The sequence below is a fragment of the Salvelinus namaycush genome, chromosome 30 (assembly GCF_016432855.1).
Source record: "Salvelinus namaycush isolate Seneca chromosome 30, SaNama_1.0, whole genome shotgun sequence".
Classification (NCBI taxonomy): domain Eukaryota; kingdom Metazoa; phylum Chordata; class Actinopteri; order Salmoniformes; family Salmonidae; genus Salvelinus; species Salvelinus namaycush.
This window is the reverse complement of record NC_052336.1, coordinates 474,652-487,638: the sequence shown is the minus strand read 5'-3', so window position 1 is coordinate 487,638 and position 12,987 is coordinate 474,652. Positions and strand designations below refer to the sequence as shown.

Here is a 12,987-nt window from a genome sequence, read left to right as displayed (position 1 = left end):
GTGACCTGGTCTCTGGTGACCTGGTCTCTGATGTTCTGGTCTCTGATGTTCTGGTCACTGGTCTCTGATGCTCTGGTCTCTGATGCTCTGGTCTCTGATGCTCTGGTCTCTGATGCTCTGGTCTCTGATGCTCTGGTCTCTGATGCTCTGGTCTCTGATGTTCTAGTCTCTGATGCTCTGGTCTCTGATGCTCTGGTCTCTGATGCTCTGGTCTGGTTCTGTGTCAGAAGTCTAGCTGATGCTCTGGTTCTATGTCTGAGGTCTGATTTGACCTATCTTTTATACAGAGAGCTGGTCCATCAGACCCATTGACAATTGACGAGGGAAACTCCCCTCTATTCCTTCATTCACTCTGAATATCTTTCTAAGAACCAACATTCTGCCCTTCAGGTTCCTCTTCTTCAATTCTCTGTAACTCTGTTTCCTCCAGGATGTTCAGCAGCGCTGCTATTTTCTGAAATACTCAGAATACACTTACCGGAGAATTGCATATCAAAGGAAGGCTATTAAAGTGGACTATATACTATGATACATTACATCAAATACAAGAAAAAATAAGATGAAATTAAATTCTCTAGATCATAACCAACTAGTCTGTAAGTAATACCTGAAATCAACTGTGTATCTTTCAACTTTTAAATCTTTCAACTTTTAAAAAGATTTTAGGATGTGTGCATATTGATTTAAAACCTGTAGAATACTGTTAACCTTTACATCATAGTCAAATTAAATCATAGAATCTTTTTCTATCAATTAATCTCAGATTATTGTGGTTTGTGTCTTCCCTCCGTTAGGAAGGTTGGTGGTTTGATCCCTGATCGAGTCAGAACAAAATCATTCTGCAGTTGCTATGTCCATTATTGGAGTAATACATGAATGATATACACCCATTGATTCTTGAAGACTATAACTTATAAATGCTTCTTGAGTTTAGTTGAGCTGTCATACCCCATCAGAACCCAGAATATAAACGTATTTTACTACAATGTTTAAACAAAGTAAATGTAAAACACCCTGTATATCCTGAGAACGTGGTTAAAACTATAATGTTGACATCATGGATGGTCAGTCCTTCCATCTGTAGCTCTGTCTATGAATTTGAGAGTGGTTACATTTGTCCAGACCCATCCCTAGCTTTTCAACTAAACAAGGACAGGAAATGTTTTGGCATTCTTTCAACTGCTGATAGTCTGTTTAAGGAGACGGGGTAAGGTAAGGAGACGGGGTAAGGTAAGGAGACGGGGTAAGGTAAGGAGACGGGGTAAGGTAAGGAGACGGGGTAAGGTCCTGCAATAGACTAGCGTTCTGTTCAGGGGGTGTACTTGTATCCTACATCAACCTGCCTCATGCTACAGAAACAGGTTAACACACACTATGGGCAGTTATGGACCGGACAAGACTACAGTATTCTCTGTATCTCTCCCCACACTCACACCGACTTCACTAGCCTACAGTACTCTCTGTATCTCTCCCCACACTCACACCAACTTCACTAGACTACTGTACTCTCTGTATCTCTCCCCACACTCACACCAACTTCACTAGACTACAGTATTCTCTGTATCTCTCCCCACACTCACACCACCTTCACTAGACTACTGTACTCTCTTTATCTCTCTCCACACTCACACCAACTTCACTAGACTACTGTACTCTCTGTATCTCTCCCCACACTCACACCAACTTCACTAGACTACTGTACTCTCTGTATCTCTCCCCACACTCACACCAACTTCACACGACTACAGTACTCTCTGTATCTCTCCCCACACTCACACCAACTTCACTAGACTACTGTACTCTCTGTATCTCTACTCACACCAACTTCACTAGACTACTGTACTCTCTGTATCTCTCTCCACACTCACACCAACTTCACTAGACTACTGTACTCTCTGTATCTCTACTCACACCAACTTCACTAGACTACTGTACTCTCTGTATCTCTCCCCACACTCACACCAACTTCACTAGACTACCGTACTCTCTGTATCTCTCCCCACACTCACACCAACTTCACTAGACTACTGTACTCTCTGTATCTCTACTCACACCAACTTCACTAGACTACTGTACTCTCTGTATCTCTCCCAGAACTCACACCAACTTCACACTCAGCAGAAACAGCCTTTAACTTTAACTGTAAAATATATTTTCAAGAAATTCTAGAAAAATGATTCTATTATGTTCTGTATTCAAAATGACAGAAGGCCTGTTATACAATCATACTGACTGACCCATCTGGTTATACAATCATACTGACTGACCCATCTGGTTATACAATCATACTGACTGACACATCTGGTTATACAATCATACTGACTGACCCATCTGGTTATACAATCATACTGACTGTCCCATCTGGTTATACAATCATACTGACTGACCCATCTGTTATACAATCATACTGACTGACCCATCTGGTTATACAATCATACTGACTGACCCATCTGGTTATACAATCATACTGACTGACCCATCTGGTTATACAATCATACTGACTGACCCATCTGGTTATACAATCATACTGACTGACCCGTCTGGTTATACAATCATACTGACTGACCCATCTGGTTATACAATCATACTGACTGACCCATGTCTCTCCATCTATATAGTTTAATAGGGTTCAGTAGAAGATACATATTTAGCTGACACATTCACTGAACCAAGTATCCTGTTTCATTTCAGATCAGAAAGTTTCAAGTAAAGAGAGACGTCTCTTTTTAATTAACTCTCACTTCCCCATTCTGTCATTAGAACTTCGTATGATGCAGATTACTGCGGTTTTTCTAAGTACAAACATTTGCAGCACTTTTCTCTCTTTGTCATTCTCAAAATATTTGTAATAACTTGAAGCCAGAGTTCACAGTACTGCACAGAGTTACTGGTGGACACAGGGAGGGACTGACAGTAACTGCACAGGCAAGCAAATAACAAACATTTTCATTCAAATACAGAAGAATTTAAAAAATGTGGTTTGTACGTTTCTTTGTGTGCAACCGTTTCTGAGCGAGTCGTTCCAGTTGTAGTGTTCTGTTGTGTGATGTCATAATGGTTTTATCTTGTACACTGCCAGTATGATGTCATAATGGTTTTATCTTGTACACTGCCAGTATGATGTCATAATGGTTTTATCTTGTACACTGCCAGTATGATGTCATAATGGTTTTATCTTGTACACTGCCAGTATGATGTCATAATGGTTTTATCTTGTACACTGCCAGTATGATGTCATAATGGTTTTATCTTGTACACTGCCAGTATGATGTCATAATGGTTTTATCTTGTACACTGCCAGTGTGATGTCATAATGGTTTTATCTTGTACACTGCCAGTGTGATGTCATAATGATTTTATCTTGTACACTGCCAGTGTGATGTCATAATGGTTTTATCTTGTACACTGCCAGTGTGATGTCATAATGGTTTTATCTTGTACACTGCCAGTGTGATGTCATAATGGTTTTATCTTGTACACTGCCAGTATGATGTCATAATGGTTTTATCTTGTACACTGCCAGTATGATGTCATAATGGTTTTATCTTGTACACTGCCAGTATGATGTCATAATGGTTTTATCTTGTACACTGCCAGTATGATGTCATAATGGTTTTATCTTGTACACTGCCAGTGTGAAGTCTTTAAATGAGTGCATGTGACATGTGAGAAACATAACTATTGTAAAATATTCTATTGTAAAATAATATATATGTATGATAGTAACAACTTGGTTGACTTTCTAACAGAGGTGGAAAAGGGACTCAAATGTCATACTTGAGTAAAAGTAAAGATACTTTAATAGAAAATTTGTAAAAGTAAAAGTGAAAGTATTGTCACGCCCTGACCTTAGATATCTCTGTTTTTCTATATATTTTGGTTAGGTCAGGGTGTGACTAGGATGGGTACGCTAGTCTTGTATGTCTAGGGTTTTTGTATGTCTAGGGTTTTGTATGTCTCGGGTTTTGTATGTCTAGGGTTTTTGTATGTCTAGGGTTTTTGTATGTCTAGGGTTTTTGTATGTCTAGGGTTTTGTATGTCTAGGGTTTTGTATGTCTAGGGTTTTTGAATGTCTAGGGGTGTTGTCATCTAGGTGTATTGTATGTCTATGTTGGCCTGATATGGTTCCCAATCAGAGACAGCTGTTTATCATTGTCTCTGATTGGGGTTCATATTTAGGTAGCCATTTTCCTGGTTTGTGTTGTGGGATCTTGTCTACGTATAGTTGCCTTTGTGCACATTAGTAGCGTCACGGTTCTTTTGTTAGTTAGTTCGGTGTTCATTCTTTTAATAAAGAGAATGTATGCATACCACGCTGCGCCTTGGTCTCCTTCATACTACGAGCGTGACAAGTATTTGGTTTTAAATGTACATAAGTATTAACGTAACCATTTCTCTTGTAAAAAATATACGTACGATAGTAACAACTTGCTTGACTTTCTGATAAAATGTATCTGTCTAACTCTCTCTCCCTCTCTCTCTATCTCTCTCTCTGTCTGTCTCTCTCTGTCTCTGTCTCTGTCTCTGTCTCTGTCTCTGTCTCTGTCTCTGTCTCTGTCTCTCTCTCTCTGAGTTTATCAAATTTGGATTTCTTTTCGAATACTTTGTTGGTCTGTGTAATCTGAGGGAAATATGTGTCTCTAATATGGTCATACATTTGGCAGGAGGTTCAGAAGTTCAGCTCAGTTTTCACCTCATTTTGTGGGCAGTGTGAGACAGGCACATTTGTGGCCTGCTGGAGGTCATTTTGCAGGGCTCTGGCAGTGCTCTTCCTTGCACAAAGGCGGAGGTAGCGGTCCTGCTGCTGGGTTGTTGCCCTCCTACGGCCTCCTCCACGTCTCCTGATGTACTGGCCTGTCTCCTGGTAGCGCCTCCATGCTCTGGACACTACGCTGACAGACACAGCAAACCTTCTTGCCACAGCTCGCATTGATGTGCCATCCTGGATGAGCTGCACTACCTGAGCCACTTGTGTGGGTTGTAGACTCCGTCTCATGCTACCACTAGAGTGAAAGCACCGCCAGCATTCAAAAGTGACCAAAACATCAGCCAGGAAGCATAGGAACTGAGAAGTGGTCTGTGGGCACCACCTGCAGAACCACTCCTTTATTGGGGGTGTCTTGCTAATTGCCTATAATTTCCACCTTTTGTCTATTCCATTTGCACAACAGCATGTGAAATTTATTGTCAATCAGTGTTGCTTCCTAAGTGGACAGTTTGATTTCACAGAAGTGTGATTGACTTGGAGTTACATTGTGTTGTTTAAGTGTTCCCTTTATTTTTTTGAGCAGTGTATGTACTTTCCTATAGTCAATTGAGCTTGTAGATACTGTTTTTATGTTTCTGTGTCCAGTATGAATGAAGTTAGAGGCAGTTTCGCGAGCCAATGCTAACTAGCGTTAGCACAATGACTGGAAGTCTATGGGTATCTGCTAGCATGCCTGCAGTAGATAAAGGGCATCATTGCAAAAATCCCGAAGTATCCCTTTAAGCCCTTTTTCATCTGACTGTGTAACAGAGAACTTTATTGCAGAAATCTCTCACTGATGAAGAGTGAATCTCTCACCATCCATTTAAACTTTGATCTGTACTGATGAAGAGTGAATCTCTCACCATCCCTTTAAACTTTGATCTGTACTGATGAAGAGTGAATCTCTCACCATCCCTTTAAACTTTACTCTGTACTGATGAAGAGTGAATCTCTCACCATCCCTTTAAACTTTGATCTGTTCTGATGAAGAGTGAATTGGAAAGAGATGGTCTCCTGACTACCACGTTCTGTGTCCCTCAGATCCAGTGCTGAATGAACAGACCATCTCCAACACACACACCAAGGCAATAAGTGGATCCAATGCAACATGATGGACAGAGAGGAGGTAACACACACACAGAGTTTTCCCCAAAGAATGTTAGAGCGGCACCACCTGGTGGACTGGCAGCGCCATTATGTAAACAAAATCTTTAATATTTCTGAGTAGATTACAGGAAATGTCAGGAAATGCTCAGCAGCACCACCTTGTTAACTAATCCTGGGGAGAACCCTGACATGTACACATTCTCACACCTGTAACACCCAGATTGTAACAAGCCCAGTCTTCCATTCTTTTGATCGTGTCTCTGTTCCTTCTTGCCGTCCAGGAAAACCTTTGTTACCTCAACTTGTGACCCTTTCGTGGTAGAAACGATCTGCCTCCAAGTCTACAGCCATACTGGAGCAAGACGCCAACTTGCAACACACACAACACTCTTGGATAAAACCTAAATCTGTCACAACGTGGGTACTAGCGTTGCTTGGCCCCAGTCACACACAACGTATCGGATCCAAGCTATGCAGTGTGATATTGCCTCCTAGAACTGCCCCCCCCCCCCGAAATCCCTGCCCGCTCCCCACCCCGCCCACCTCAACTCCCCTGTTTTCAAATAAGCTGATGTCAGATGTGATACAGAGACTGACTCCAGGTCAGTTTGGCACTGGTGTTGTGCTGTGAGATGTGTGTTGGTCAGTATGGAGCTGCACTGGCCTGGGGTCAGAGCTATAATAGCACTGAGTGGCATGGAGGCTCTTTTCTGCTATGGATAGAACAAATACTATATTAAAGAGAATAAACCATTTTTATTGAAATGTTTTTGTGCCTGTTTGTCGTTGATGTATTGATTTCTGATTGATTGATCAGTAGAAATCTAAATACCTAAATATCAAAATATGAACAATTCTCAGATCAGTATCTAATAGATTCCATAATGTAAATTATAGAAAGTTATAGACGACGTCAGTTTTAATGTGTTGTTTTAATAAATAATCTGTGAATCCCAGATTATTTCCAGAACATAAAATGTGCAACATTCATGCAATACAAATGACAAAAGAGTGATGATTAAAATGCAGTCTACAGAAGTCTAACTTCAGCAGGGCTGCGTTCAGCAGGTTGTAATACACTGAACACTGCAGATAGAAATGCTATGAATAGAGCTGACACAATTCCACAACGTAGTGCCCTACTGAACGCAGCCCAGGTGAGTTCTAATCGAAACCCATCTAAGGCACGCCCACAACACCACCTTTCTCCTCTACAGCCAATCACACATATGCCTTGTAGGAAAGGAGGAAGCTGCTGTGATTGGTCAGTTTTGGCTGCCTGACAGTATGAATTAAGGTTGCCATGGTAGCGTATCTCAGTGGCCTGTCGTTTTATTTAAGGGTGTGTTCCTCTGGCCAGATGTTGCTGATCTTACAACGCCTGGGTAGGTGTTTAACCGATCAGCCAACCACATCATGTTATAGCAGTCTGGTGCCCGACGGCACAGTCAATGAAGTGGCACGCAACCATTGGTTGAGTCAAGTAACGTCTGAGCAGGGGAACGTGGCCTATAACGTCCATGAACCTGGAATAGAAGGCAAAGGATCCCACGTGAGGCGGAGGCAAGGGAAGCTCAGGCCTTCAGCTCAGTCACATCACATTAATACAGTAGCGCTGATACCAAGGGAGGTTGAAGCCCACCAAGGGAGCTTGAAGCCCACCAAGGGAGCTCTCGCTCAACACAACAAAATAACAATCATAACTGGGTCTGATTTAACCACACAATAAGATACATGTGTTGTAAAATAGTGGTAAAAACTAATCCCAGGGAAGATTTATTTTAATAGTGAACATCCAGACCAGTAAGAATGAGTCTATTTGCACTCGATAGTTTTAGTCTTCTTTACCTGGTTTCTGGAAAATAATTCCTTGGTGATCTTTACCTGGGTTCTGGAATAGAACTGAGTGCTCCTTGGTGTTCTTTACCTGAGTTCTGGAATAGAACTGAGTGCTCCTTGGTGTTCTTTACCTGGGTTCTGGAATAGAACTGAGTGCTCCTTGGTGATCTTTACCTGGGTTCTGGAATAGAACTGAGTGCTCCTTGGTGTTCTTTACCTGGGTTCTGGAATAGAACTGAGTGCTCCTTGGTGTTCTTTTGGCAAAGTTGAAAAATCTAAGGCTTAAAACAATCAACTGAGTGTACAAAACATTAAGAACACCTTTCTAATATTGTACTTCCTTCAGAACAGCCTTTATAATTTGACAGGGCAAGAACTCAACAAGGTGTCGATAGCGTTCCACAGGGATACTGGTCCATGTTGACTCCAATGCTTCCCCCAGTTGTGTCATTTGGGTGGTGGACCATTATTGATACACACGGGAAACTGTTGAGCGTGATAAACCCAGCAGTGTTGGAGCGGATTGTGGACTACAGGAAACAGAGTGCCGAACACGCCCCCATTTTACATGGAAGGGGCTGTAGTGGAGCGCGTCAAGAGGTTGAAATCCCTCGCTGTCCACATCGCTAAGGACCTGTCACGGTCCAAACCCACCAACACAGTCGAGAAGAAGGCACCACAACGCCTCCACATGTTGAGTCCAATGCTTCCCACAGTTGTGTCAAGTTGGCTGGATGTCCTTGTGTAGTGGACCATTCATGATACACCCTGGAAACTGTTGAGCGAGGAAAATCCAGCAGAGTGGCAGTTCTTGACACACTCAAACCGGTGCGCTTGGCACCTACAACCGTTTAGAGGCACTTAAATCTGATGCTAAAATAAATATCAGAGAATTCTTCAGAAGACTTCATTTATTTAAAAAATAACAGAAGCACAACGATTGAAAGTATAGTAGAAAAATACAATATCTGTGTTAGTGGAATAGACCTAGTTACAACCCATTAATATCTATATCAGTAGAATAGACCTAGTAACAACCCATTAATACCTATATCAGTAGAATAGACCTAGTTTACAACCCATTAACATATATATCAGTATAGTAGAATAGACCTAGTTACAACCCATCAATATCTATATCAGTAGAATAGACCTAGTTACAACCCATTAATATCTATATCAGTAGAATAGACCTAGTTACAATCATCAATATCTATATCAGTAGAATAGACCTAGTTACAACCCATCAATATCTATATCAGTAGAATAGACCTAGTTACAACCCATCAATATCTATATCAGTAGAATAAACCTAGTTACAACCCATCAATATCTATATCAGTAGAATAGACCTAGTTACAACCCATTAATATCTATATCAGTAGAATAGGCCTAGTTACAACCCATTAATATCTATATCAGTAGAATAGGCCTAGTTACAACCCATCAATATCTATATCAGTGTATTAGAATATTCCTAGTTACAACCCATCAATATCTATATCAGTAGAATAGACCTAGTTACAACCCATCAATATATATATCAGTAGAATAGACCTAGTTACAACCCATCAATATCTATATCAGTAGAATAGACCTAGTTACAACCCATCAATATCCATATCAGTAGAATAGACCTAGTTACAACCCATCAATATCTATATCAATAGAATAGACCTAGTTACAACCCATTAATATCTATATCAGTAGAATAGACCTAGTTACAACCCATCAATATCTATAGTAGAATAGACCTAGTTACAACCCATCAATATCTATATCAGTAGAATAGACCTAGTTACAACCCATTAAAATCTATATCAGTAGAATAGACCTAGTTACAACCATCAATATCTATATCAGTAGAATAGACCTAGTTACAACCCATCAATATCTATATCAGTAGAATAGACCTAGTTACAACCATCAATATCTATATCAGTAGAATAGACCTAGTTACAACCCATCAATATATATATCAGTAGAATAGACCTAGTTACAACCCATCAATATCTATATCAGTAGAATAGACCTAGTTACAACCATCAATATCTATATCAGTAGAATAGACCTAGTTACAACCCATCAATATCTATATCAGTAGAATAGACCTAGTTACAACCCATCAATATATATATCAGTAGAATAGACCTAGTTACAACCCATCAATATCTATATCAGTAGAATAGACCTAGTTACAACCATCAATATCTATATCAGTAGAATAGACCTAGTTACAACCCATCAATATCTATATCAATAGAATAGACCTAGTTACAACCCATTAATATCTATATCCGTAGAATATACCTAGTTACAACCCATCAATATCTATAGTAGAATAGACCTAGTTACAACCCATCAATATCTATATCAGTAGAATAGACCTAGTTACAACCCATTAAAATCTATATCAGCAGAACAGACCTAGTTACAACCATCAATATCTATATCAGTAGAATAGACCTAGTTACAACCATCAATATCTATATGAGTAGAATAGACCTAGTTACAACCAATAAATATCTATATCAGTAGAATAGACCTAGTTACAACCATCAATATCTATATCAGTAGAATAGACCTAGTTACAACCAATAAATATCTATATCAGTGGAATAGACCTAGTTACAACCCATCAATATCTATATCAGTGTATTAGAATATTCCTAGTTACAACCCATCAATATCTATATCAGTAGAATAGACCTAGTTACAACCATCAATATCTATATCAGTAGAATAGACCTAGTTACAACCCATTAATATCTATATCAGTAGAATAGACCTAGTTACAACCATCAATATCTATATCAGTAGAATAGACCTAGTTACAACCATCAATATCTATATGAGTAGAATAGACCTAGTTACAACCAATAAATATCTATATCAGTAGAATAGACCTAGTTACAACCATTAATATCTATATCAGTAGAATAGACCTAGTTACAACCCATTAATATCTATATCAGTAGAATAGACCTAGTTACAACCATCAATATCTATATCAGTAGAATAGACCTAGTTACAACCCATCAATATCTATATCAGTAGAATAGACCTAGTTACAACCATCAATATCTATATCAGTAGAATAGACCTAGTTACAACCCATCAATATCTATATCAGTAGAATAGACCTAATTACAACCCATCAATATCTATATCAGTAGAATAGACCTAGTTACAACCCATCAATATCTATATCAGTAGAATAGACCTAGTTACAACCCATCAATATATTAATTGAATAATATGAACCACTCTTTCACAGGATGTTTGAAATCTTCAACAGCTTTATAAAATATAAAATATTAAATAGGTTACTGAATAGATACATGTCAAATATGTTTACAGTTTTAGAAAAACAAACAATTTGTATATCCTGGACATAGTACATTACATTGAACCTCCTCTATACCAATCTCAGATAGGGTATTAACCTAGTACATTACATTGATCCTCCTCTATACCAATCTCAGATAGGGTATTAACCTAGTACATTACATTTAACCTCCTCCGTACCAATCTCAGATGAACCTAGTACATTACATTGATCCTCCGCTATACCAATTTCAGACAGGGTATCAACATGCCTGACAAGGTCTGCACCACTAATGGCAACCTATTCCCTTTATAGTGCACCACCAAGGGTTAGGGTGTTAGGGGGTGATGGTGGTTGATGACATCGTCGTCGTCTTGGCAGCAGTCGATCTGCTCTCAATCTTGGTCACATGACTCTGGACCCAGGCTTCAGAAGGGTCAACACAAAATGTCTTCCCTTTCTTTGTGGTGAAACTGCAACAGATACACAACACATTGTCTCTCAGAACATCCAGTCTATAATATGAATGCTCCATCTTGTCTTGTACAGTGTATCCTGGATGTAGCCTGGTTCCAGATGTGTTTGTGCTATCATACCAACTCCTTGTTACTCCTGGTCATGTTTGGCATGACAAGGAGTTGACGTGAAGGCACAAACAGATCTGGGACCAGGCTAGCCTAGATGTTTCCAGTTTACAGTAGACTATGTTTACTTACATCAGTGCTTTGCGAGGGCAGCTACTGGAGGTTGTTCTGAGAGAAACCACTTGTTGAAGAGGGATCCTCGCGCTGAATTTCATACAGCATTCAGGTGCTGTTTCCAACGCGATGACACCTGTAAACAAATGATCATAAACCACAGTTAACATAAAGATCTCCAGGTGTGTCTCCAACTGCGTATTACACAACATGGCTACTCCACACACACACACACACACACACACACACACACACACACACACACACACACACACACACACACACACACACACACACACACACACACACACACACACACACACACACACACACACCTGCAGAAGTCGTATGGAGGGAGCAGAGCAGTCCCAGGAGGAGTAGAGCAGTCAGGGTCTTCATGGTTCAGAGATGGTTGAGATGCTGAAGATTGTATTGGCTGAGATGGTCTCTGATGCTCTGGTCTCTGATGCTCTGGTCTCTGATGCTCTGGTCTCTGATGCTCTGGTCTCTGATGCTCTGGTCTCTGATGCTCTGGTCTCTGATGCTCTGGTCTCTGATGCTCTGGTCTGGTTCTGTGTCAGAAGTCTAGCTGATGCTCTTGTTCTATGTCTGAGGTCTGATCTGACCTGTCTTTTATACAGAGAGCTGGTCCATCAGACCCATTAACAATTGACGAGGGAATCTCCCCTCTATTCCTTCATTCACTTTGAATATCTTTCTAAGAACCAACATTCTGCCTTCAGGTTCCTCTTCTTCAATTCTCTGTAACTCTGTTTCCTCCAGGATGTTCAGTAGCGCTGCTATTTTCTGAAATACTCAGAATACATTTACTAGAGAATAGCATATCAAAGGAAGACTATTAAAGGGGACTATATACTATGATACATTACATCAAATACAACAACTATTCAGACTGAATTAAATTATCTACATCATAAGCAACTAGTATATAAGTGATCCTTTAATTCAACTATGTATCTTTCAACTTTTAAATGCAGATATTAGGCTGTGTCCATATTGATAAAAACAACCTGTATTGCTGTAGTCACTCTGTAGTCTTTCTAAGATCCTGCCTACCCAGATCTCTTCTCATCATCTTCCCTTTCCTGTGCTTTAATGCCTCAGTGTTTGCAGCGAAATCCTTCAAACATATTACTGCTTATTAAATCCATACACAGACAGTGTGTATTTTTTCCAATTAATTCAGATATTAAAAGTAATTTTTATTTAGAAGAATTATAAATAATGAGGACTACAATATTGGT

General features: G+C 39.8%; 1 protein-coding gene and 1 long non-coding RNA gene across 2 annotated transcripts; one reads left to right on the top strand and one right to left on the bottom strand.

The window, feature by feature from the left end:
- Positions 1-5,755: 5,755 nt before the first annotated feature.
- Positions 5,756-6,618, top strand: LOC120025020. The gene is made up of 2 exons (XR_005472963.1): positions 5,756-5,876; positions 6,139-6,618. It is a non-coding gene; the product is annotated as an uncharacterized LOC120025020 (long non-coding RNA).
- Positions 6,619-10,997: 4,379 nt separating this feature from the next.
- Positions 10,998-12,251, bottom strand: LOC120025018 (C-C motif chemokine 13-like). The gene is made up of 3 exons (XM_038969447.1): positions 12,058-12,251; positions 11,741-11,858; positions 10,998-11,497 (listed from the first exon to the last, which is right to left on the bottom strand). Exons 1-3 carry the CDS (start codon positions 12,119-12,121, stop codon positions 11,362-11,364), a joined length of 318 nt encoding a protein of 105 aa, XP_038825375.1. The 5' UTR covers positions 12,122-12,251; the 3' UTR covers positions 10,998-11,361.
- Positions 12,252-12,987: the final 736 nt, after the last annotated feature.